Genomic DNA, 25,325 nt, shown 5'->3' with positions numbered 1-25,325 from the left:
CCGGGGCCACCTGCCCTGCTGGTGACCAGCACCTGCTGCTGCCTCAGGCACGGTGCCCAAGAGCAGAGTGGCTACTTGCAGCACATCGCAGCCCCAACGTCCCCAACGGCCTCACCAGAGAGCTCCCAGCGCCTGCCTGGTGCAGCACTGCCAAGGACAGCCCCAGCCTGGGCTCCCTATCTACCACAGCTCCAACAGGTTCCCTCTGTCCAGCAGCTCACGGCTGATCCTCTCCCCAGCTTGGTGATTCTTCTGCCCTTGATCACAGCTTGGGACAGGTGGTGACACTTAACCACATCTTCTGTCAGCCCAGGGTTGTTTTGCATTTGCTCCTTGGGTTGTTTTGTGGTTGGTTTTGTTCCTGCAGAAGGATGAGCAAAGCCCCTCAGAATCTGAGAATTGTTTGGGTTGGAAGGCCCTCTAAAGATCATCCAGTCCAGCCTTCAACCCAGCACCACCATGGCCATCAAACCATGGCCACACCTTTCTGGAACACCTTCAGGGATGGGAACTCCACCGCCTCCCTGGGCAGCCTGTGCCAAGCCCTGACCACTGCTGCAGCACACACATTTTCCTTCATCTCCAACCTAACCCTCCCCTGGCACAATTTCAGGCCAGGTCCTCTTGTTCTATCACCTGAGACTAGGGAGAAGAGACCAACCCCACCTCACTGCAACCTTCTTTCAGGGAGCTGTGAAGAGCCTCCTTTCCAGGCTGAGCAAGCCCAGTTCCCTTGGCTGGTCCTCCCCAGCCCTGTTCTCCAGACCCTTCCACAGCTTTGTTGCCCTTCTCTGGACCTCCTCCAGCCCCTCAGTGTCCTTCTTGGAGTGAGGGCCCCAAAACAGGCTTTAACCAACCTCTTTCCATGAACAGCATCCCAGTTGTCCACACCAGTCACAGCCTGAGGCTTTGCTTTCCCTGCACCGCAGGCTTTCCATCCCTCAGCTCTGCTATCACTGGCTTCAGTAAGAGTTGAGATAAGGGCCCCAGCCTTGAACCTTATTCTAGCAAGATGATGTCAACATGCTAGGAGCAACCTTTCCCCTTTGCCCACGTCCCATGGGTGGGGTGCTTCAGCTGGGGTGGGTAAGGCCCACTGCTGCCTTCCAGACAGCCTTGTGGCAGGAGCTGATGATGTCCTTGGTCTTGTCCTTCAGGGACTTTCAGTGACGGGCTCCTGTGCCTCTTGGCTGGGGATGGGATCATTTCAACTGGAAAAGCTCTTTAAGGTCATCTAAGCCAACCATTCTGTAACTCGACCAAGTCTGGGGCTCAGCCATGTGCCTCAGCACATCCCTGCCTCTTGGGAGCACCTCCAGGGGCGGGGGTTCAATCCTTCTCTCTCGCTGGCTGGCTCAGTAGCCCGTGGGAAGGCAGCAGCTGAGGAGAAGAGAAACCCAAGCGCTGTGGCTCTGCTGGGGTCAGTGCCTGTGAGGAAAGGGGAGCTGCAAGGAGAAAGGATGGTCCCTGTCAGCAGCCCTGACGCGCTGGGTGCCTGCAGCGGCGTCACTGGCGCTCTGCTGGACTAAACAAGCTCAGCTCCCGGGAATTCCCTGCCCGGGCCGTGTGGTCACAGTCCCAGATGTCGCCGTTCGGGATAACCTTTCCAAGGCGGGATTTGCAGCAGCTGTAGCCTCCAGGCAGCCCTCCTGCAGCAAGAGAGGCTTTTATTTTTTGGGGGGAGGGGGGATCATAGCTTTCGGGTGGAGTCCGTGGGTCTCTGCCTTCCAGCAGCCTTCTGCTGCCGCACAAGAGTAGGCAGGTCCCTGGAAACGTGAAAGGGCAGAGGAAAAGGGTTGTGCTGGCGAGCCCCTCCTCGGGGGTGCCTAGGACCCATCACTGCCCTCTTCTCTTTCCTCTCACCGCCCAGGGCAGTGACCAGGCCAGAGGAAAGGGGTGGGAAAAGCTGGCTGCTGGCCACAATCAGCCCCGAGCAGGCCCCGCAGCAGCAGGATGCCACCGCTCGCCCTACAGCACATCTGCCACCCTGCCCAGCTGGGCTGTCCCCTCCCTGGGCATTGGCTGCCCCTGCGGCCGTGCTGCAGCGTTTCGCATCAGCCCGAGGATGCTGGGCAGCGATGAGGCTGCCGCCTGCCAACCGCCTCAAGCACTCCTGCAAGGAACCAGCTCTGCCCCTTCCCTTCCCAGCCAGTGGAGCAGAAGCCTCCAGGGAGGTTTTCATGTTAATGTGTCCTCAGAGCAGGTTTTTTCTTAGCACCAGCCACTTCCCCTTGTCTCTTGGAAGCAGGACAGTTTAGATAAAGGAGAACGCTTTAAAACAACAAATTCTTTGGAAACCCCCCCAAGCAAAACCAACTGCCTTTTGCTGTCGGAGGAGCTGCCGCGGAGAAGCAGCTGCTGGCTGGGAGGACTTTGAGGGCAGGCTGAGGGAGGGGAGGAGGGGATGCTCTGTCCGAGCTGTGCGGCTTGCTGAGCTGAGAGAGAAGAGAGCAGCAGCCCCCTGCCTGGAGTCTGGCAATTGTCTGAGTTGAAAGAGACCTCTAAAGATCATCCAGCCCAACCTGCAACCCAGCACCAGCACGGCCACTAAACCATGTCCCCAAGTGTCATGGCCACACAGTTCTTGAGCACCTCCAGGGATGGGGACTCACCACCTCCCTGGGCAGCCTGTGCCAAGCCCTGACCACTCTTGCAGCAAAGACATTTTTCCCAGTCTCCAACCTGACCCTCTCCTGGCACAGTTTCAGGACATTTCCTCTTGTTTTATCACCCGAGACTAGGGAGAAGAAACCAACCCTCACCTCACTGCAGCCTCCTTTCAGGGAGCTGCAGAGAGCAGTGAGGTCTGGCCTCAGCCTCCTCTTTTCCGGACTGACTGATCCCAGCTCTCTCAGCTGCTCCTCCCCAGCCCTCTTGCCCTTCTCTGGACCTTCTCCAGACCCTCAATGTCCTTCTTGGAGTGAGGAGGCCAAAACTGAACCCAGCACTCAAGCTGTGGCCTCCTCAGTGCTGAGTCCAAGGAGACAATCCCTGCCCTGGGCCTCCTGGCCACCCCATTACTGACCTAGGCTGGGATGCACACTGCCACAAAGCACAGCCCATCCCGTTGGGCCAGACTGCTTCCCAGGCCCCCTGTACCTAATGCAGAAGCTCCTGTGGGCAGCCCCCACACTTCAGCACCTGGGGTAAAGGTGGCTTTAGATGCAGGAAGTGCATGGGGGTAAGCTGCAGCACAGGAGGCTCCACCTCAACACAAGGGGGAACTTCTTTACTGTGAGGGTCCCAGAGCACTGGCACAGGCTCCCCAGAGAGGTTGTGGAGTCTCCTTCTCTGGAGCCTTTCAAGGCCTGTCTGGATGTGTTCCTCTGTGATCTGTGTTAGTATTGCCCTGCTCTGGCAAGGGGGTCAGACTCGATGATCTCCTTGGGTCCCTTCCAACCCCTAATATCCTGTGAGCCTGTGAAGTGTCACCTGCAGAGGGACTGGAGGAGTGGATGAGGCTGCTTGGGCACGATGCTGTCTGGAAAAATAGAGCCAAGTCCCTTTTTCACCCCATGTCATCTACCTGCCTCTGAAATCCTCACCCTGTTGGTTGCTTTACCTCTCCTGGAATGGGAGGGATGCAGCCAAAGCATGGTAGGCAACATAGCCCTGCTGGAGGTGGTGACATCTTAATGTGAGCCTGTGGTGAGGTTCTGGAGGTACACACATGGCTTCTGGAGGTAATCAATGCCAACTTCAGAAGCCAGCTGGGATCCCAGTTCAGGCAGGCAAAGCCCTTTTCAAACAGCAAGGACTTCTGGAAGCAGGTATCAAGGCCAAGTGGAGGAACTCTACCTAAGCCCTCAACAATCCTTGACTCATGCAAGGCTTTGAGGTAGAAGGGGACCAGGACATGAGGGCTCCTTTTTAATTTGATTCAATTTGGGATCTAAGCATTGCTTAGAAGAGGCTGCAAGGCCTGTGCAGTACAAGAGTCCCAACTCAGAGAATCCCACCCTCCCAATACTCACCGAGAAGAGATGATGATGAACATCTAAGCCTGCTGAGCGTCATCTGAAGGAGCCCACACTCACTGTGACTCACTCACAGCAGCCCAGTGTTACAGAAATAAGGGACACAGGATGTGGAGCTTCCACATCTCTCTGGCCAGACACCCTGGGGCCTCTGAAGGACAAATCCCTCCTCATGACCCCAGAAGCAGTCCAGCTTCCCTCAGGGGAGCAGAGCACAACGAAAGCACGAGGAAATGTGTGAGGCAGACCCTGGCAAGCACCAGTGCAGGCTGCTGCACGTGAAGAGTGCATGGGAACCTGCAGGGAAGCTTGGTCTGGAGGCCAGGGGAGCCCAGCTTTGCACACAGCCCTCAGCAGGGTTGAAAAAGGAAGATGGAAGGAAGCAGGGCTGCTTGGTAGAGTTTGGGGCTTTCTTTTGCTTCTCAACCTCCCAAAAGCTGGAGCTCTGCAGCTATTGTCGCTGGGCTTCCCAGAGCGCAGACCCACAATGAAAGAACAACAAAACCCAACTCCAGGAAGGAAAAGTACTATCAGGGAAAGGAAAAAGCAGCAGCAAGAACTCTGCAGGCCTGAAATAAACGCAGTGCCTGCTGCTGGAGGTGCAGGTAGGAAGGGCTGTGCCGTCATCTCCTGGGGAGGAGCTGAGACTTCGGTGCGAGGCCCCAGCCTTTTGGCCTTACAGCCAGGGGCCAGCACTGGCAGAGTGGCCACCTGCCAGTGAGCAGGAATGCACCCGTCAAGGGGCTGAGATAACAGCAACCAGCCCCAGCACAGGGACAGGAGAAGAGTTTTTGCCTGAGGGTTCTTAGAAATCCAGTCTAAGGGGGAAGGGAAAGATGAGGGCAGAGCTGCCTGCAGTCACCTGCAAAGAGCTGCTCATCTGAAGATCAGAGGTCTGAAGCAGCAGCCATAGCTGGGGCTAACAGCTCATGCGTAGAGCTTTTGAGGAAGGTGAGCACTGAGAGCAAGGCTTTGGCACCGTGGGCTTGTCCTGTCCTCCTCTCAGCTGTTCCTGAAGTCCCTGCACTGCTCTGCCAAGGCAAACGCACAAAGGATCCCAGAGGAAGCCTTCCCCCTGCTGCTGCTTCCGCTGCGTCAGCTCCTGCTGGAGCTGCTGGGCTGGGTGGGACATTGCTAGAGCAAGGGCAGCACATAAAAGCTGAGCCAGAGCTGCTCTTCACCTCTCTGAGCTACTTCAGAGCTCACAATGAAGAGCCAAACCCACCTTGAGGCTCTTGCTGCTGCTCTCCAGCCAGTACTTCCATAAAGCAGGTCCCAGCCACTCCCCAGGCAAGGGGATGAGGTGTACAGGTCCCACCTTGGAACCCTGAGAGGGGCCTGGAGGGAAGCAGAAGAGCATCCTGCATGAACTGCTTCTCTTGATGCCCACAACCCTCTGGCTGTGGATCAGAAATCTGCTACAGGTGCCTGTGAGGTGTCCAGCTGCCACTCCTGGAGAATATATGGAGATGAGAACACTGAGTAAGGACTTGGCTGGGTGGCTGCACTCAGAGCTGTGGTCAGCAGCTCAGTGGCCAAATGGGCACCAGTGACAAGTGCTGCCTCTCAGGGCTGGGCACTGGGACCAGTGCTGTTAACAGCTTTGTCAGTGTCAGGGGCAGTGGGATTGAAGCACCCTCAGCAAGTCTGGGGATGACACTGAGCTGTGTGGTGTGGTTGACAGCTAGGAGGGGAAGGATCCACCCAAAGGGACCTGGATAGGCTGCAGATGCAGGCCCAAGACAACCTCGTGAGGTTCAACAAGGCCACATGCCAGGTCCTGTGCCTAGGTCAGGGCAGTTCCAAGCACAAACCCAGGCTGGGTGAGGTGTGGCTCAGGAGAAGGCCTTGGGGGTGTCAGCTGGTGCCAAACTCCCCAGGAGCTAGCACTGGTCGCTGGCTGCATCCAGACAAGGAGAGCAGCAGCACAGGGAGGGGATTCTGCCCCTGCTCTGCTCAGACCACAGCTGCAACACTGCCTCCAGTGCTGGTGGCCTGAGCACAAGGACCTGGAGCTCTTGGAGTGGGACCAGAATACGCCACAAAGATGAGAGGCTGAGAGGTGGGGCTATTCAGCCTGGAGAAGGTTCCAGGGAGACCTCAGAGCAGGCTGCCAGTACCTGAAGGGGCCACAGGGGAGCTGAAGAGGGACTTTTGGCAAGGACTGGCAGTGACAGGATAGCGGACATTGGCTAGAAGCTGGAAGAGAGGAGATTGAGACTGGAGATGAAGAAGAAATTCTTTGCAGTGAGGGTGGTGAGACACTAGCAGAGATTCCCCAGGGAGGCTGTGGATGCCCCATCCATGGAGGTGTTGAGGCCAGGTTAGATGAGGCCTCAAGCAACCTGGGCTGGTGGGAGGTGTCCCTGCCCATGGCAGGGAGTTGGAACTGGATTAGCTTTAAGGTACCTTCCAACCCAACCCATTCTATGGCGTTATGAATATATGAGAGTCCCTGATGAGGATGCTTCGAGTGAGAGTCTTCACAAGAGAGCCCAGAGCAGCACAGGTACTTACCTGTCAGGTCTCCAGGCCCCCAGTTCACATCAGCAACAGTTCCAGAGCTGTTGCTGGCAGCAGCAGGTAGAGTTTCACCCTTTGGTGAATTTAACTTGGGAGCTGCTGCAAAGAGATCTTCCCTTGTTAGTCCAACAACCTGCAGCTGGCCCAAGGGAAGGGTTTTTATATAATCAGGGAGTTTTGGCCATTCCAACTCAAACGTTTTTATTTCTGTGCTCTTGGCTTTGCCCATCCTCACAGAGGATGAGGTGCAGGAGGGAAGGGAACCTTTCCAGGCAAGCTGTTGGTTACATTTGGGAACAATGAGGAAGAACCAAGGCCACAAGAAGCCATTCCCATCACTTTCCAAAACCTCACAGTGAAAGGCTGAGGACTCTTTGCTACCTTGTTGTGATTTCAAAGTTCAAACCAAGTGTTATCTTCTGGGACAAGAGGACAACTTAAGGACTCTCTTAACCACTAAGAGCTGTCAGAGACTCTTTTCCTCTGCTTTCCCAACACAACCCATAAAGGTTGTGTCACCAGTCCACTTCCAACAGCACCCCAAAACCAGCCTCTGAAGCAACACCACGCTCTGGACCCAGAGGAGAAAGGGAGGAAGGGCTGGGATTAAAAAAAAACCTAAACACCCAAACCCCAAGAAACACAAAAGGGATTGACTCAAAAGACATCAAAAGCAGGAGAAGCTATGAAAATATGTTGAGATGGTCAAGAAAAGTCACATCAAAATATATTTAAAAACCAGAAATTCCAATCTGCATGGAATTTAGAACTCCTTGTCCCAGCTTTTTGCTTTTCCTGCTCAAGGAGTCTTCTTTGTTGTTCCAGGATGTGGAACATGATAGGCAGCACCAGTTATGGCCCAAGAAGGGTTGAAGATTCCCCAACTTTGAGCACTTCCACCATTTACAAAGGAAAAAAATTCAATATACCTCACCAATTAACACCCCCCTCCCCCCTCTGCCACTCTCCAGTGGGCAGGAGAAAAGACTGCAACCAACTCTGACTTTTCTTTGTCTTTGAAGTCCCATTTTTGCCACACATCAATAGCCCTGCAGGCCGTTGTACACCTTCTGCACAGAGCCTTGCTTCAGCAGCTGCTTCAGACCTGCAGGAGGAAGGGAAAATGTTACTGCACAGCACCAGAGGGACAGGATGGCATCCAGAGGGACCCAGACAAGCTGCAGAGCTGGGCCCAGGTCAGCCTCATGAGGTTCAACAGGAGCAAGTGCAGGGTCCTGCTCCTGGGCAGGAACAATCTTGTTAATACAGGTTGGGGGAGGAGAGGACAGAAAACAGCCCTGAGGAAAAGGACTTGGGGCTGCTGGTGGAGAAGCTGGACATAAGCAGGCAGTGTGAGCTTGCAGCAAAAAGGCCAATGGCAGCCTGAGCTGCATTCAAAGCAGTGTGGCCAGAGATAGAGAGGATCCTGCTTCTTGCCTCTGCTCTGCTGAGACCTCACCTGGAGTGCTGCATCCAGCACTGAAGCCCTCAATATAGGAAAGACATGGACCTGATGGAGCAGGTCCAGAGGAGGCCATGAAAATGATAAGGGGGTTGGAGCAGCTCTGCTGCAAGGACAAGCTGAGAGAGCTGGGGGTGTGCAGCCTGGAGAAGAGAAGGCTTCAGGGAGACCTCATAGCAGCCTGCCAGTGCCTGAAGGGGTTACAAGAAGGCTGAAGAGAGACTGTTTGTAAAGGCCTGCAAGGACAGGATGAAGACAATGGCTTCAGACTAGAGCAGAGCAGATTGAGACTGGATGTTAGGAACAGATTCTGCACCAAGTTCTGCACCTCCCTGGTCAGCCTGTTCCAATCCCTGACCACTGCTGCAGCAAGGAATTTTTTCCCCAGTCTCCAACATGACCCTCCCTAGGCACAATTTCAGACTGCAACAGGTTGCCCAGGGAGGTGGTTGAGGCCCCACCCCTGGAGATATTCAAGGTGAGGCTGGACAGGGCTGTGGGCAACCTGCTCTAGTGGAGGATGTCCCTGCCGACTGAAATGGGGGTGGGACTGGATGACCTTTGGAGGTCCCTTTCAGCCTAGACCATTCTATGAGCAGGAGAAAGAGGAGGGCTCTGGCTTTGATCTTCCTGCTGTATGCTGGCCTGCAGTCCTGGACACTGCTCTCCTCCTCACACCAGCCTTTCCAGCCTGAGCCCACCACTAGGAACTCTAAGAGCATCATTAAAACACAAACTCCAAACCCAGATCAAACCAAAACCACACAAAAAAACCCAACAACCAACCAAACTCAAACCCCTGAAAACCCAAGGGGTGACAGCTTTCTCTCCTGCTCCTTCAGCATCCCTACAAGGAGGGCCAAGGTTAGTGATGCTGTCCCAGTGCTTTCACATACTCTTGGACCAATGCAAGCCCAGTGGGATCTAAGGATAAAGTCTCCTGTGCTACAAACTCCAAGCCTGGAGCACTACCCTCGTGGTCCTCACAGCTCTGTAAGGGACAAAACTGACTCCCAGAGCTGTTTTGCAATTGAAGCCGAGAACAGTTTCATCATCTCAAGTAAAACTGCATCTACCAAAGAGCTTTGTGAGCCTTTCCAGCTGCATTCTTCAAGGTCATCTCCCCAGACCCCTTCTACAGTCCTGGCAGCAAGCTCAGGAGGGCTACATTTGAGCCATTCTGGACTTGGCAGCTGCAGAAAGCCACACAAGTGATTGGGAAGCAAAGTTCTGCACAGTGCTGTGCAGTGCCTGGGGACACTGCTGGCCACCAAAAATGGTCCCTGAAGGCCAAGGGCATCCTGGGGTGCATTAAGAGGAGTGTGGCCAGTAGATGGAAGGAGGTTCTCCTCCTCCTCTACTCTGTCCTGCTGAGAATATTGTGCTCAGTTTTGAGCTCCCCAGTCTGGATGTGTTCCTGTGCAACCTGTGCTAGATTCTCTGGTCCTGCTCTGGCAGGGGGTTGGACTGGAAGATCTCCAGAGGTCCCTTCCAGCCCCTAACATCCTGTGATCCAGAACAGGATAAGAATGACTCAATGAAGCAAAGCAGAACTAAGCTACTGCCCTTGGCACACTCAGGGACACCAGCAGGTCTGTCACTGCTACTTAAAGGGCAAGTCTACACAAGAGGGAGGAAGCCAAGTGGCAGGAGTAGATGTGTCACACTGTTTGTCCAGAGATAAGCAGAGAGGATTCCCTTTCTGAAGTCAGCCTGGTCACAGACTACCCCAGCCATGGAGGCCCCAGGGTAAGGCTGCATCTCTGTTCTGACCAGCAGCAGAAATCACTCAGCCTGAGGCAGACCTGTCAGGCCACAGAAGAGTGGAGAATTCCCCACCCCACAGGCAACTTCCAAACAAAAGGAAGCTAAATGGCTGTTGGCTGTCCTCAGAACAAGGCCTATAAATGCCTGCCTTGCACCTCCACAGGACAGCAGGCGGGACTGGAAGCCTGTCTCAGAGCAGCTTGCCCTGTTGCTCCACTGAAGCCTGAGCTGTGGTCTCCTCCTGTCAGCATCTGCACCTAGCTGCTGACCTCAAGTGAGGGAGACAGGCAAGGAGCTGGAGGATCAGCAAGTGAAGTGACCAACGAAGCCCCAACCTTCCAGAATTCAGGTCCTTCTAGAAACCCACCCACGGGAGTGCACCTCCCTGCAGACCTTGTCCTGCTTGTCACTGCCTCCAGTGCTTCTGCCCTTCAGGAATCACAGAATCAGTCAAGGCTGCAAGGGACCACAAGGATCAGCTAGTTCCAGCCCCCCTGGCATGAGCAGGGACACCCTACCCTACAGCAGGCTGGCCAGAGCCCCATCCAGCTTGGCCTTAAACACCTCCAGGGACCTCCTCAACCCCCTCCCTGGGCAACCCATTCCAGCCTCTCACCACTCTCATGCTCAACAACTTCCTCCTCACATCCAGTCTGAATCTCCCCAGCTCCAGCTTTGCTCCATTCCCCCCAGTCCTGTCACTCCCTGAGAGCCTGAAAAGTCCCTCCCCAGCTTTTTTGTAGGCTCCCTTCAGATACTGAAAGGCCACAAGAAGGTCACCTCAGAGCCTCCTTTTCTCCATACTCAAACAGCTCCAACTCTTTCAGTCTGTCCTCACAGCAGAGCTGCTGCAGCCCTCTGAGCATCCTCGTGGCCCTTCTCTGGACATGCTCCAGCATCTCCACATCCTTCTTGTAATGGGGGCTCCAGAATGGGATAGAGTACTGTGATGGTTTGGGCTGTTCACTCTGCTGTTCACTCTGCTCCAGCATCTCCACATCCTTCTTGTAATGGGGGCTCCAGAATGGGATAGAGTACTGTGATGGTTTGGGCTGTTCACTCTGCTGTTCACTCTGCTCCAGCATCTCCACATCCTTCTTGTAATGGGGGCTCCAGAATGGGATAGAGTACTGTGATGGTTTGGGCTGTTCACACTCCAGGTGGGGTCTCAGCAGAGTGAACAGCAGCTTGATGCATAACCACAGAAAGGTAGGGGTTGAAGTGACCTCCAAAGATCATCCAGGCCAACCCTCCTGCCAAGGCAGGGTCACCTAGAGAAGGTCACACAGGTGGGTTGGGAATGTCTCCAGAGATGGAGACTGCACCACCTCTCTGGGCAGCCTGCAGCAGGGTTCTCTCACCCTTTAATAAAAGAAGCTCCTCCTCATGTCCAGATGGAACTTCTGATGTTCAAGTTTGTGCCCTTCACCCTGTCACTGGGCACCACTGAACAAAGCCTGGTCCCATCCTTCTGACAGCCACCTTTGAGTGTCGATCAGCATTGATGAGATCCCTCTCAGGCTGCTCTTCTCCAGGCTAACCAGCCCCAATTCTCCCAGCCTTTCCTCCTCTCAGAGCTGTTCCAGTCCCCTCAGCATCTTTGTGGCCCTTTGCTGTACCCTCCTCATCAAGTCCCTGTCCTTGAACCAGGGAGCCCTGGACACAGCACTCCAGTTGTGGCCTCAGAAGAGCATAGGATACAGGGCAGAGAAGCTCTCTCGACCTGCTGGCCACACTCTTTTTGCTGAACCCCAGGATGCCCTTGGCCTTCTTGGCCACTAGGGTCAGACCAGCTCTGCTAAACTCCTGAAGAACTGTCTGTGTAGGGGTAACTGGAACCGAGGCAGCTCTCTGCCAAGCAAGAACAACACTTCCTGCTCCCTAGGCTGGGAATTCTGAGTGTAGGAGAGAAGTCAGAAGTGTTTTCAGCAGCAGAGCTGTACACTAGCTGCTAGCCAGGGCACTCTCCCAGCGAGGGCAGGGCAAGGTCACTTCCCCTCCACAGCCAAAGGAGGCTCAAAGCCACTTCCTGGAGGATGTGGCTCCTCAATGTGCATTCTTGGAAAGGAAGGACACAGCAGGAGAAAGGTGTGCTCAGGAGCCCTGAGAAAAGTTGGCTTAGCAGCATTCCCATACCTTGTTTCCTGCTGACTAGCTCTAGGTACTGCTCTAGTGTGAAGGACGCCCTCCTAGTGCACATTTGAGCCCCACAGGATACTCCTGATGGAACTCCAGCCAGCATCCTTGGTGCTACTGCACCTCAGGCACTCTGTACTAGAAGCAGCTTCAAGGCTTATCTGACACCACAAACAGATGACAAGACAACCTGGGCAGTTTGCTGCCTGCTGGCAAGATTTGGGCACAGCAGAGTTCAAGCAGGGAATCCAAAGCTCCGGACCAGGCAACAAACAAGTGTCAGCAGAGAGGGACAGAAGACAAGTCAGGGGGAAAGGCACCCCTGAGAAACAGCAAATCAATTCCCTGATGTCACAGGAAAGCAAACATTTTTGCTCTGACTCTAAAGCTCCCAGTGCCCACAGTGGACAGCCCCAGCAGCTGTACACGTGGCTGTGATAAGGCATCAGGGCCACTGCCAACAAAAAGAACCAGAAGGGATGTTCTGAATTCCCAAGCCCACACTCTTCCCTTCGAAGTGCACCCTGACCTGCTGCCACACAACGTGACCAGACCTCACCCCTGACGCAGCTCCGGCAGTCGCTGGGCACCTGGAGCTGGCCCAGGGCACAGAAACGCAGCGCTGCCCACCCAGCTGCTTCCCCAGGGCACGCTGGCACTGCCATGGCAGGAAGCACAACACTTGCAGACCCACATTCACACCAGGACCACCACCTCTCTGTGTCCAGTTAGGGCTGCTGAGCCTGGAGAAGAGAAGGCTCCAGGGAGACCTTACAGCAGTACCTGATGGAGGCCAGCTGGGGAGGGACTTTTGACAAGAGCCTGCAGCGATAGGACAAGGGGGAATGGTTTTGAGCTGCAAGAGAGGAGAGTGAGACTGGAGATAAGGAAGAAATTCTTTGCAGTGAGGATGGTGAGACACTGGAACAAGGCCACCCAGGGAGGCTGTGGATGTCCCCTCCCTGGAGGTGTTCAAGGCCAGGCTGGATGAGGCCTTGAGCAACCTCAGCTGGTGGGAGGTGTCCCTGCCCATGGCAGGGGGTTGGAACTGGATGAGCTTTAAGGTCCCTCCCAACCCATTCTGTGAATCCCTGATGCTGGCAAAGGTGTGAGCAATTCTGATAACCTGAGGCTTCTGTCGTTGCCCTTTGTCCTCTCTCCTCACTAACTGCCAAGAGCTACAGCTGGAAAAACCTCACATCTGTTTGATGACACCTCAGATGACACTTCCAGAAGGGCAGCAGAGCATGAAATGAGCCTTCACATGTGCTCCACTCTGTTCACTGGGCACAACACACAGGGGTAGAAACACTGAACAGGGTCACTACCGGCCCAGCCCCAAAGCACAGAGTTCACAGCCCAGAGACCTGCAGGAAGAGCAGCAGAGCACCCTTCAACCCTGCAGCTGTAGCTACCAGCACAGCTCCAAGCAGTGTTGCCAAAGCAGCAGTAAGCTCTGCAGGGCTGAGAATCATAGAGTTGAATGGATTGGAAAAGTCCTCTAAAGATCATCCACAGACCAACCTTCAACCCAACACCACCATGGCCACCAAACTGTGTCCCCAAGTACCATGGCCACACAGTTCTAGAACAACTCCAGGAATGGGGACTCCATCAGCTCCCTGGGCAGCCTGTGCCAATCCCTGACCACTCCTGCAAATACACTTCTCCTTATCTCCAACCTTACCCTCCCCTTGCACAATTTCAGTCCATTCCCTCTTATCACCCGAGACTAGGGAGAAGAGACCAACCCCACCTCACTGCAGCCTCCTTTCAAGGAGTTGTAGAGAGTCATGAGGTCTGCCCTCAGCCTCCTCTTCTCCGGGCCGAATGTCCCCAGCTCCCTCAGCTGCTCCTCACCAGCCCTGTTCTTCAGGCCCTTCACTAGCTTCCTTGCCCTTCTTTGTCACAAAACCCCAACCCATCTGGGCTTAGCTTCCCTCTACAAGCTTGAGGAGTCCAGGAAAGCTGCATATTTACCTCATTCTACCAGGACAGCTGCCAGAATCCACTAACAGGGCACCTTGAGAAGTTGGTAGGTGTAACAGCCCTGCCCTGGAGGCTCTCTAGCGGAGGATAAGGCCCTTATACCTTCTACTCTGGTATCTTGTGCAAGGCAGCAAAGGTTGATGAAGCCACAATGAGTCTGCAGCTAGGGGTACAAAGTTTACTCTATTGTGTTGTAGGTCCATCAAGCTCCCATTTGAGTCCTGAAGCTGAGAAGCAAATCTCTTATGGAAAGCCTGCACTGCACCCTTCCTCCTTGTATGGTAGAAGGGGATGTAGAAAGGCCCAATCCTTCTCCTGGTGCTCCATGACACTCCTTACCTTGGCTCTAGAGGGATTTGCACAAGTCTTGCCTCTAAGAAAGTAGCAGCAAGGGCTGGAAAGCTGCCGGTGATGCCATTTGAGCAGAGGCAAAGCAGAGCCCAGAGCAGCGAGTCTCAGCTCAGACATGGCCAGCTACACAACTCCTGCAGGCTGCCCAAGTGCTGCATCCCAGCAACGGCACAGCCCAGCCTAATGCAGCCCCTGCAGCTGAGCTCCTGTGCTTCAGAGGCAAATGGGAGTGAAATCCCAGGACAGCAGCCAACTGTGTCACGTTGCACAAGGGCACAGGGCAAGAGGAGCTTCTCCTGGCCACTGGCTCAGCTGTGGCAGCTTGTGCCGAGCTGCAGGCTGCTGCTGGGCAGCTTTACAGCACGCACCTTCCCGCTGCTCGCCTGTCAGCTGCTCCCTGGGGAACTCCACGTCAAAGGTGATGATCAGGGAGCCTTTGATGTTGTTGTTGTCAAAGTTTGGGAGACCTTCTCCTTTCTTCCAGAGCTTGGCCCCAGGCTTCGTAATTTTATCTCGAGCAATGTGAACCTAGAGACAAAAGGACATTTCAGGAGGTTACTGCTGCTCTCTGCCCGTCCTTTCCGGTCCAACAAGCAGCTTCAGCTGCTATTGATTGCTTGCCAAAGGCACTGGTGTCCAAAGGGTCCAGACAGGATTCCTGCCAGGACTAACAGCACCCCAGATGCAGAAGTGCTGTGACAGCCTGCCGCCAAGACCCACACCCTGCAGCCCAGGGCCTGCTCTGTCTCCATTGGAATTGGTCTGGAAGGTTCCAGGCAGAGGGAACACTGCATACAGCCAGATTTCAAGCAAGGCTAAGCCTCAGCACAGAAGACCTGCAGAGAAATGTTTCCCCATCAGCAGTCAGACATTGGAATCGCTTCCCAAGGGCAGCAGCAGAGTTCCCTCCACTGGACACTTTGAAGACTCAGCTTGCCAGGGTGCTGAGCCAGCTCATTTCAACTCTAGAGGGGTTGGAGCAGACAATCCTTGGGGTGCCTTCCAAACTGGCACTCTGTGGCATTCAAGCAACCCTTTGCCTCACCTTGTGCCCATCCAAGTGGGCAATGTCCATTTCAAAGCCTGTAAGCGCCTCGACCAGCGAGATTGTCACGTTTGTATACAAGTCATCTCCTCTCCTTTCAAACACTGGGTGCCTGTGGAAAGAAGAGACATTGGAATCCTTCTCCTTCCAGGTCCGCCAGCTCTCTCCCCTGTTTATGACTTTGGAGCACTCAGGAACCAGGGAGGAAGTGAACAATTAAAGAAATGGAGCCTTTCTTTCCTGTGTGAGGTACACACCAGTCCTAACCTTTCTATTTCTAGGGCAGTGAGTGGCGAGGCGTGGCAAGAAGCCATGACTCACCCAGCAGTTTTTCTCAGGAGGGCATTTCCTTACAACAGGGAGCTTGTGTGCCTCATGATAAAAAGGAGCAGCAACTTGTGTGATTCACACAGCAGCTACTAATGCATGCCAGAATGAAGCAAAGGAAATAGAAGTGGAATGAGGGCAGCATCTTAACAGTGGTGAATCCAGCTGCTTGGCATCAGCAGAGCTCAACGCCCTGCACAGCCCTGAGTGCCATGGCCCTGCTGCAAGGCAAGCTGCGCTGCCAGCCAAGCAGGCAACACTGGCTGGGAAGTCCCTTGTTTCCTTTAGAGTGACTCCCTTCTAACTGGGCTGAGAGCAGCCCTGCAGGGGACTCGGGAGTGTTGCTGAACGTGAGCCAGCAGCGTGTAACGGCAGCCCAGAGAGCCAGTTACAGCCTGGGCTGCAGCCAGAGAAGTGCTGAAGGAGGGGATTCTCGCCCTCTGCACTGCTCTCCTGAGACCTCACTGGAGCTCTGGGGTCCCCAGTGTAATAAAGACACAGAGAAGCGCTGAAGGAGGGGATTCTCGCCCTCTGCTCTGCTCTCCTGAGACCTCACTGGAGCTCTGGGGTCCCCAGTGTAATAAAGACACAGAGAAGTGCTGAAGGAGGGGATTCTCGCCCTCTGCTCGGCTCCCCTGAGACCTCACTGGAGCTCTGGGGTCCCCAGTGTAATAAAGACACAGAGAAGTGCTGAAGGAGGGGATTCTCGCCCTCTGCTCGGCTCCCCTGAGACCTCACTGGAGCTCTGGGGTCCCCAGTGGAAGAAAGACAGATGTTCAATCAGATCCAGAAGAGGGCCATGAAGATGAGCAGAGGGCTAGAGCACCTCCCCTCTGAGGACAGGCTGGGGAGTTCAGGTTGTTCCCTGTGGAGGAGCAGAGGCTCTGAGGAGAACTTAGAGCAGCATTTCAGTACCTAGAAGGGGCCTACAGGAACAGTGAGGAGGAGTAACTGTTTGAAACTGAAAAAGGGGAGATACAGATTGGAGATCAGGAAGAAATTCCTCACTGTGAGGATGGCAAGACACTGGAACAGGTTGTCCAGAGAAACTGTGTATACCCCATCCCTGGAAGCATTCAAGGTCAGGTTGGACAAGGCTTTGAACAACCCGGGCTAGTGGAAGGTGTTCCTGCCCATGGCACGGGGTTGGTAGTCCCTTCCAAGGCCAACCACTCATCATTCCAAAAGCAGGAGTAGTGTAAGTGGGGCAGTGACTTACTTCAGCACTTTGATTCGGAAGCGCAGATCTCCTGGCTCCCCATCCACGTGGGGCTCACCTGTGAGAGACAGAAAAGCCCTTTAAAGGACCTGCCTAGGAACAGCTAAGGAAACCCCCTCCCTGCAGGTGGTCAAGGCCAGGCTAGCTGGGGCCTTGAGGAACCTGGGCTAGTGGGAGGTGTCCCTGCCCAGGGCAAGGGGGCTAGAACTGGATGATCTGGAAGGACTCTTCCAACCCAAACCATTCCCTGGTTCCACGAAACAGACAGCACCAGAGTTAAGCTCTAGAGATTTGCACCTCAGAAGGAATAAGAGCAGTCAGGGGATCTTCACATAACTAAAGCCCTGCTCACACATCTCTTATTATAAAGCCCAGGACTCTGAGTACTGCCTCAAGGATCTGTCACCTCTCTGCTGCCCTGCAAACAAACTTTCCTTAGTCCTGTCCTTCACCTGGGACTTTGTCTCCTTGGGCAGGGGGAGTTTCCTCACATACTCAAGCCTGGAAAAAATACTCCTGCTCAAAAGTTCTTTGAAACACCAGATTTAGAATTTTTTTGTGTGTGTGTGTGCAACCTCTTTAGCAGCAAAGGCAGCAGAACTCAGACTCAGCAGGGCATGCTCTTGGAAGCCTCCTAACTTCAAACCACATCTGATCATCAGTCACTCAAAGCAGGGCTTGAAGGCTTTGCACTGCTCTGCAGAGCAGTCTTGCATCATCTTGTGAGATCCCACTTCAAACACTGCCTCTATTTCTGGTGTTCTCAGAATGAGTAGGACAAAGAGCTGTTGGAGTGAATCTTGAGCAAGCAACAAAGATGATCCAAGGTCTGAAGCAGCTCTGCTGTGAGGACAGGCAGAGGGAGCTGGTGGTGTTCAGCCTGGAGAGAAGGCTCCAGGGGGACCTTAGAGCTGCTGCCAATAGCTGAAGGGATCCTGCAGGAAGGCTGCAGAAAGACTTTTGCTGAGAGTGTCCAGAGACAGGCCAAGGGGGAACGGTTTGAAGCTGAGGGGGAGCAGGGTTAGAAGTTCTTCAGTGCGAGGGTGGTGAGACTCTGGAACAGGCTGCCCAGGGAGGCTGTGGCTGCCTCCTGCCTGGAGGTATTCAAGGCCAGCTTAGATGAGGCTTTGAACAGCCAAGTCTAGTTGAGAGATGTCCCTGCCCATGGCAGAGGGGTTGGAGCAGATAATCTCTGAGGTCCCTTCCAATGTAAGCCATTCTCTGAGGATGGCAAAGGAGAAGGTAAAGCAGGGCAGTGCCCATATCCATACCTTCCCCAATGAAGGGATACTCCATGCCATCCCTCACGCCCGGCTCTATCTCCACTTCGAGCGTTCGCTCCTCGTTCACAAGCCTGCAAAGGGGGAGAGGAAGCAACCAAGAAGCTTTCAACCCCTGCTCATGTTACAGAGGTAAGGAGAACACCCCCAGAAGTTCAGACACACTCTGTCCTTGCTCACATCTACAAATGGAGGGCAAGCCCTGTAGTTCTTGTGAGCTGATACTCATCAGCCAGTAGAGAAGGCAGAGACCAGCTCCTAAATGCAGCCAGCATCTGGATGTGCAACTAAACCAGCATTCCATGTCCAACTGTTCCCAGTCCTGCAGCTGCCCTGCCTTTGTTTATTCGGGTTTAGCTGTGGAACCGACTGTTTGTGGAAAAAGAGGCAAGCTGGGAAGCTCTACAGCTAAGCTACTGGAAGAATATACTGGCGCCTTGGAGATGGAGCTGCTGCTGGGTTGTCCCCAGTTCCTCAGCTCTTGCTGGTAACACAAGCACATTCATCCACCTAGTGGCAGGATTGGAGTAAACATCCAGAGAGCACTAAGTTTATAAACTCACTTGACATTTGGACATTCATCACAAACAACTTCTTGAGTCATCTGGAAGCGTCCAGGACCCAGCTGGGTGGTCCTCATCTCTTGCCGGCAGTTGCATTTCCGTTTGCCAGGCGCCTGTCTTGCCACTGGCTTGTTCCTGACAACCTGCATGGAAGAGGAAGAGGTTGAGACCAGCAGTCTTGGGTCCCCACAAGGCTCTGGATGCCATTAAGTTTGTGTCTGCTGCCTCCACAGCAGTTCCAAGTGGCCTCAGTGAAACACTCGGATGACAGTTTTTATCTTGTCTAGAATGGTAGGGGTTGGAAGGGACCTGATGTCTGAGCCTCCTGTAGCCTCTGCTGAGCACACATTAACCACCACAACAGCTCTTCCTGACACCACTGCTACCAAACCCTCTCTTGCTCTTGCACATCTTTCATCATAGGAAAGGCCTCATACTTAAGTCACAGAGGTTTCTTGACCCACACAGCTACTAAGATTTAGAGTTGCCCATTTTCCTGCACACTTGCAACGTCAACTCAGTGCTGGCTCCAGTCCTGTTCAACACCTTTACCAATGCCACTGATGAGGGCACAGACAGACAGAGTCTGTCCAGCAAGTTCGCTGATGGACAGCAGGTTCTGCATGGGACAGGTTACTTATGGGGACAGGCTGAGAGTGTTGGGACTGCTCAGCCTGGAGAAGAGAAGGCTCCAGGGAGACATTAAAGCAGCCTTCCAGGACCTGAAGGGGGTTGCAGGAAAGTTGGGCAGGGACTTTTGACATGGGCTTGTAGTGACAAGATGAGGGATGATGGCTTTGAGCTGGAAGAGGGCAGATCTAGGCTGGAGATGAGGAAGAAATTCTTCACAGTAAAGGAGGCGAGACACTAGAACGGGTTGCCCAGGAAGGCTGTGGATGCCTCCTCCCTGGAGTTGATGAAGGCCAGGCTGGCTGAGGCCTTGAGCAACCTGGGTTAGTGGGGGGGTGTCCCTGCCCATGGCAGGGTGTTTGAACTAGATGATCTTGAAGGTCCATTCCAACCCATCCTGTCCTGTGATTCACAAGATCCTTCACAGTCAGATACCAAGAAACAGCTCACCTATGTCAGTGCCACTCTTTGGCGGCAGAGGTCATCCAGAGCAGTGGCCAGGTCATGCAGCTCAAGGCTGAGCACACACTGCAGAGCCCAACAGGCAAGCAGGCAAACTTACTTCCACAAAATTTCCCGAGTACACCTCCTCCAGCGTGACCTCCAGGTCCACAATGATGTCACTTCCCCGGGGAATGTTCCTGTCCTGTTGGCGAGGGTTCCCTCCAAACATGAATCCAAAGTCCCCAAAGAAGCTGGAGTAAAGAACATGGATTAGTTCAGGAGGAGATTCTGATCAAATGAGGCTCTGATGAAGGCAGCAGCACTGTGCTGCTTGGTGAACACTTCAGAGGACTCCCTCCTTACAGCACAAAGCGCCACAGCAAACCCAGAGACCTCCTTTTGCTCCTGCAGGACATGAGGAAAGGCCTTCAAGCCAAGCAGGCACTTGAGAAGAGTTTGGTGTACTAAAGCACAGGTTTGGAAGCAGGACTTGAATGCCAACACCTCAACATCTGACCACTAAGGGAAGTCCTCTCAACTCCATCATCACAAGGTGTAAACTCTAAATAGTGCTTTCCATCTTCCAGTACCTGAGGGGGGCTACAAGGAAGATGAGGAGGGACTCTTTGCAAGGGTATGTAGTGAAAGGATGAGGGGCAATGGTATTAGATGAAAGAGGAGAAAGATTGAAACTGGAAAGTAGGAAGAAATTGTTGACAGTAAAGGTGGTGAGACACTGGAACAGGTTGCCTAGGGAGGTTGTGGATGCTTAGTCCCTGACGGTGTTGAAGGCCACATTGGATAAGGCCTTGAGCAACCTGAGCTAGTGGGAGGTGTCCCTGCCCATGGCAGAGGATTGGAACTGGATGAGTTTTTAAGATCCAATCCAACCCATTCTGTGATCTCTGGCACTGCAAGTCAATGCCAGCAGGTTGGCTTTCAGTAGTTTGAGGAGAGCACAGGTAAGAAAAATCTTCCTAGCAAGATGTCCCAGGTTGAGGCTATAGGGTTAAAAAATTTTTTCCTGGGACTAGAAGATTGTTATTCAATCCCATTATTCTGCTATCTCTTTACAGACTGACAACAAGGTCAGTTTGCTCTCCTTTCCTCCTCCTCCTGCCCCGAGTGTGTGGCGGGAGCCAATTTATCTGGAAACATGTAAGCAGTAGGCCTCTTGGATGGCAGAGGCGCTGGGGGGGGAGGGGGGATTGGAGCACTGGGGAGTGTAGATTTAGTTTTTGGGAATGGGGGAAACTTCAAGGGGGGTTGCCACTGTAATTGCTCTGTAATGTCTATCGCTGTATTCTCTCTCCAAATAGAATTCTGTATTTTCTCTCCAATTTGATTTTGAGAGTTTAATCTCTGTCGTGCTCTCTTTAAAAAAAACCAACCCACGACACAAGACTACGTATTTCTTCTCTAAAGAGAGCAGACAACTGCGAGTTCTCACTCACAAGCATGAGAGGAGATGTGCAACTTCAGGAATTTTAGTAACTTTATGTCTAGCAGAAGGAAACAAAGTGGCCTTGAAGAGAAAGTCAGCTTCTGCCTCAGCAACACCCAAGGGCCTTTGGGTCTTGACCATTCAAACTCTACAGCTGCTCTGAAATGCCGTGTGGGTCACTGCAGAGGAAAAGTGTCCCCAGCTGTAATCTGCGACAGCAGGTTCAGCGTTCAGCATTCACCACAGCCCAGATGACATGAGGAGATTTCTACTTGTTTAATGCAGCTGCAGCACCTTACACATTGCCCATGCTGGCAGTGCAGCCTGCCAAGTGTGCTACTCCTGTGAGAGGGCATCACTGGTTCCTGCTCTTTGCTCCTGAGGCAGGGGCCAATGCATGATAGACAACCAAGAACTGCTTGTGCAATGTTCGCTTTCCGTTCTCCACTGTCACTTCAGAGCAGTGTCTCTTAACTGGGCACATGGCCTGACCGCAGAATGAACCCACCTCAAACAGAGCATCACAGAATTACAGCCTGAAGTGGCAAGATCTGCTTACTGTGAGAAGATGTCTCCATGGGAGCTCTGGTGGCCATCCTTCAGCCCCTCCTCACCATAGGCATCGTACTGCTTCCTTTTCTCCTCATCTGATAGGACCTGGCAAAGGCAAAGAGACGAGACACTGACTCACAGCTGAGCTGAGGCACACAGCTTGAGGAGAACCTTGCTGCTGCTTGACGCCAGCACTGCTGTGGTAGTTTGAGAGTTTCCTGCCTCCATCCCTTCCCCTAGAATTCATCAGACTAACTCAGCTAGGTGGAAGTTAAGGAATGAAGCTACAGTTACAGTATAGATACATAATATATGCAGATATTTACAACTATAGGCAATTAGATACAAGTTAAAAGTAATATAGAAATACAAAAACCCCACCCTAACAGCAGGACTGCCAAACCAACTCTCTTCTTTCTTTCCACCACTCCTCCTGAGCCAGAATCTCTTATGTGCAAGGGATGAGATGAAGGCAGCCAGATAAGAAGTTAGATTGATTAGTTTGAGTTATGCAGGTCCAGGCAGAGGAATTAGTGAAGCAGGTGACAGCCAGACAGAGACTGACTGATTTTGTTTATTGTTTCCTGGTTTTATATCTCTCAGCAGAACAAATGAGTGATACAGACATCACTATTATTTTTCTTTTCACAGCCAGTGATCTAATTTGTCTCATTAAAATATTCCAGTTAGCCTCAAACCAGCACAACTGCCCACAGCCTGGTTGCTGTACTGCGCTGGGGAAGTGAAACAGTCCTTAGTTGAGTCCAGAAAAGGCAAGGGTAGTTCATCAAAGCAGCACAAGGAGCACAGCAAACAGAAACAACACTGAGTTGACCTTAGGCATGAAGAAAAAATCAGAAGGCGCAATTCCAATGGGCTCCTGCAGGGCAGGACACAGAGAAGTAAAAACCCAAATCACATAACAGCAGCATAGCTCTTCATCTGCTTCTCAGGCACTCAGAATTGTTTCTCCAGTTACTGTTTTGTAACAACCCACAATTCACAATCCCCAGTCCTGGGACACAGCAAGAAGAGTGTGGCCGGCAAGTTGAGAGAGGTTCTCCTCCCCCTCTCCTCTGTCTGTGGCCACATCTGGAGTCTGTGTCCAGTTCTGAGCTCTCCGGTTCAAGGACAGGGACTTGCTGTGGAGAGTACAGCAAAGGGCCACAAAGATGCTGAGGGGACTGGAACAGTTCTGATTGGAAAAGGCTGGGAGAATTGGGGCCGTTTAGCCTGGAGGGGATCTCATCAATGCTGATCTTCAAGGGTGGCTGTCAGGAGGACGGGGCCAGGCTTTTTTCAGTGGTGCCCAGTGGCAGGACAAGGTGTAAGGGGCACAAACCTGAACGTGAGAAGCTCCATCTGAACATGAGGAGGAGCTTCTTTAATTGAAGGGTGACAGAGCCCTGGAGCAGGCTGCCGAGAGAGGTGGTGGAGTGCCCCTGCCAAGCCAGGTACACCTGGAGAAGGTCACACAGGAACACAACCAGGTGGGTTTGGATTGTCTCCAGAGGTGGAGACTCCACCACCTCTCTGATCAGCCTGCTCCTTCAATTAAGCTCTTTTTCATTGTCCTGACATTGGCACTTGTCCTGTTACTGAACAAAGCCTGGTCCCATCCCCCTGACACCCTTGAAGTACAGACTTGGCACTTTGGGACATGGTTTAATGGCCATGGTGGTGCTGGGTTGCTGGCTGGAGTGGATGACCCTGGAGGGCTTTTCCAACCCAAACAGTTCTATGGTATTACCACAGAAACATCAGGAATCCTCACACATGTGACCCACAACCATCTTCACCGCCTTGAGGCCTCCTCAAAGGCAAGCTCTCAGCTCAGCCTCACAGCCAGGCCAGACACACAGACAGACTTGCTCTTGTGCCAGGCCTATAGCTGATGCAACAGAGTTTCTTCCTCAATTAACAAATGCCAAATCACTTTGTCTTGCTGCCCTCATTTTCTCTTGCTTGAAGGTGCTGTGGTTTCCTATTGCCCCCTGACAAGAGCATCTCATTCACCTGGTGGCCTCTCTACCTTTGTTTTTCACTTGGTAGAATGTGTGCAGTTGGATATGGTAAAGGATCAGCATGGACTGCACCTGCAGTCTTTACATTACAGGTCCAGAGGAGGCCATGAAGATGCTCCAAGGCACCTGCCTTATGGGGACACTGGGAAAGTTGGTGCTGCTCAGCCTGGAGAAGAGAAAGCTCCAGGGAGACCTTAGAGTAGCCTTCCACTACCTTCAAGGGCCAGCAGAAAGCTGGGAGGGACTTTTGACGAGGGCTTGCAGTGGCAGGATGAGGGACAATGGCTTTGAGCTGGAAAAAGCCATATCTAAACGAGAGATTAGGAAGAAATTCTTGACAGTGAGGGTGGTGAGACACTGGCACAGGTTGCCCAGTGAAGCTGAGGATACCCCCTCCCTGGAGGTGTTCAAGGGTAGGCTGGATGTGCCTTGAGCTACCTGGGCTAGTGGGAGATGCCTGCCCATGGCAGGGTGGCTGAACTGGATGACCTTTAAGGACCCTCCCAACCCAAACCATTCTGTGATTCTAAGAGCTCCTAGAGGCTCCCCTTTCTAGCTCCCCTGAACCTTCTAGGATGAAAGTTCAAGATGCTACCTCAAGATTCATGCTGCCAGCCTGTTTCACCATGAATTCCTGCTCACCTCACGGTCTGGGAAGTGCTGGAAGAACTTAAGGTTCTCCGAGTTCCTTACAACGGAGCGCACAACTTCACCCTTCTCCTTCCCCAGCCGCCACGCTGAGCCTTGCTACGCCCTGCCCCACGCTGCCGGCAGCGACGCCGCTCAGCAGCGCTCACGGACGGGCAGAGGGCGAGGTGAAGACCCGCGGGCTCCGGCCTCACCTCGTAAGCAGCCCCTAGGTCCTGGAACTTCTCCTGCGCCCGAGGGTCGTCGGGGTTCCTGTCGGGATGCAGCTGCAGCGCCAGTTTCCGGTAGGCCTTCTTGATGTCCTTGATCGAGGCGCTGCGGGACACCCCCAGGATCTTGTAGAAGTCCCTCCTGGCGGGGGTGGGAAAGAAGAGAGGAGCGGGGCCCCGTTAGCGCCGCGGCCACCGAGCCTGGGGCGGAGGGCAAGGCGAGCCCGGCGCTAAGGCAGCGGAGGGGAGCACAGGCCCGGCGGCGCACTCACCCGGCGGCGGCCTCCCCGCAGAGGCAGAGCAGCAGAAGAAAGAGGCGGCCGAGCCAGCCGGGAGCCATGGCGCGGCGGCCGGGCCCGCCCGGGCGGCGACGGGCAGAGGAAGCGACGCTCTCCGGAACGGTCCGCGGCGCCGCAGCCACCCAGCCCGGCCCGGCCACCATTAGACGTGAGGAGGAGTCCGCCCGCGGGCGCCAGCCAATCGGAGAGCGGCGCGTCCCCGCGCGCTGGCGGCGCTGGCCTATCGGTGGCGCACACTTCAGCACGGGCACGGCGCCGCAGCCAATGGCCCGCCGCGGCGTCTGCCTTCGGCCCGACGGCCCAATCGCGGCTCAGGCCGTCACAGCAGCCCTGCCCTATCGCCGTGCGGCGGCGGGAATTGGCCCGGCGGTAGCCAATCAGAGAGTGAGCCGTTTCTGCCCGCCTCCACGCTGGCTCCATCAGCCAATCGAAAGCG

General features: G+C 53.9%; 1 protein-coding gene across 1 annotated transcript; it reads right to left on the bottom strand.

The window, feature by feature from the left end:
- Positions 1–6,684: 6,684 nt before the first annotated feature.
- On the bottom strand, positions 6,685–25,052 carry DNAJB11 (DnaJ heat shock protein family (Hsp40) member B11). The gene is made up of 10 exons (XM_064152929.1): positions 24,863–25,052; positions 24,576–24,732; positions 21,717–21,814; positions 19,832–19,964; positions 18,640–18,782; positions 18,068–18,150; positions 16,797–16,854; positions 15,251–15,362; positions 14,574–14,733; positions 6,685–7,605 (listed from the first exon to the last, which is right to left on the bottom strand). The coding sequence occupies exons 1-10, from the start codon at positions 25,030–25,032 to the stop codon at positions 7,541–7,543; spliced, it is 1,179 nt and encodes a 392-aa protein (XP_064008999.1). The 5' UTR covers positions 25,033–25,052; the 3' UTR covers positions 6,685–7,540.
- Positions 25,053–25,325: the final 273 nt, after the last annotated feature.

Source organism: Pogoniulus pusillus, chromosome 13 (assembly GCF_015220805.1).
Source record: "Pogoniulus pusillus isolate bPogPus1 chromosome 13, bPogPus1.pri, whole genome shotgun sequence".
Classification (NCBI taxonomy): Eukaryota; Metazoa; Chordata; class Aves; order Piciformes; family Lybiidae; genus Pogoniulus; species Pogoniulus pusillus.
This window is presented reverse-complemented; position numbering and strand designations above follow the sequence as displayed.

What these genes read in the sequence shown, in the direction of transcription:
- DNAJB11 (XM_064152929.1), bottom strand. Translation starts at nt 25,032, where the DNA reads ATGGTGGCCGGGCCGGGCTGGGTGGCTGCGGCGCCGCGGACCGTTCCG. An exon ending in CATGGAGACATCTTCTCACA is followed by an intron (nt 19,965 to 21,716) that starts GTAAGCAGATCT and finishes TCTTTACTCCAG; the next exon opens with CTTCTTTGGGGACTTTGGAT. An exon ending in ACTCGGGAAATTTTGTGGAA is followed by an intron (nt 18,783 to 19,831) that starts GTAAGTTTGCCT and finishes TCTTCCATGCAG; the next exon opens with GTTGTCAGGAACAAGCCAGT.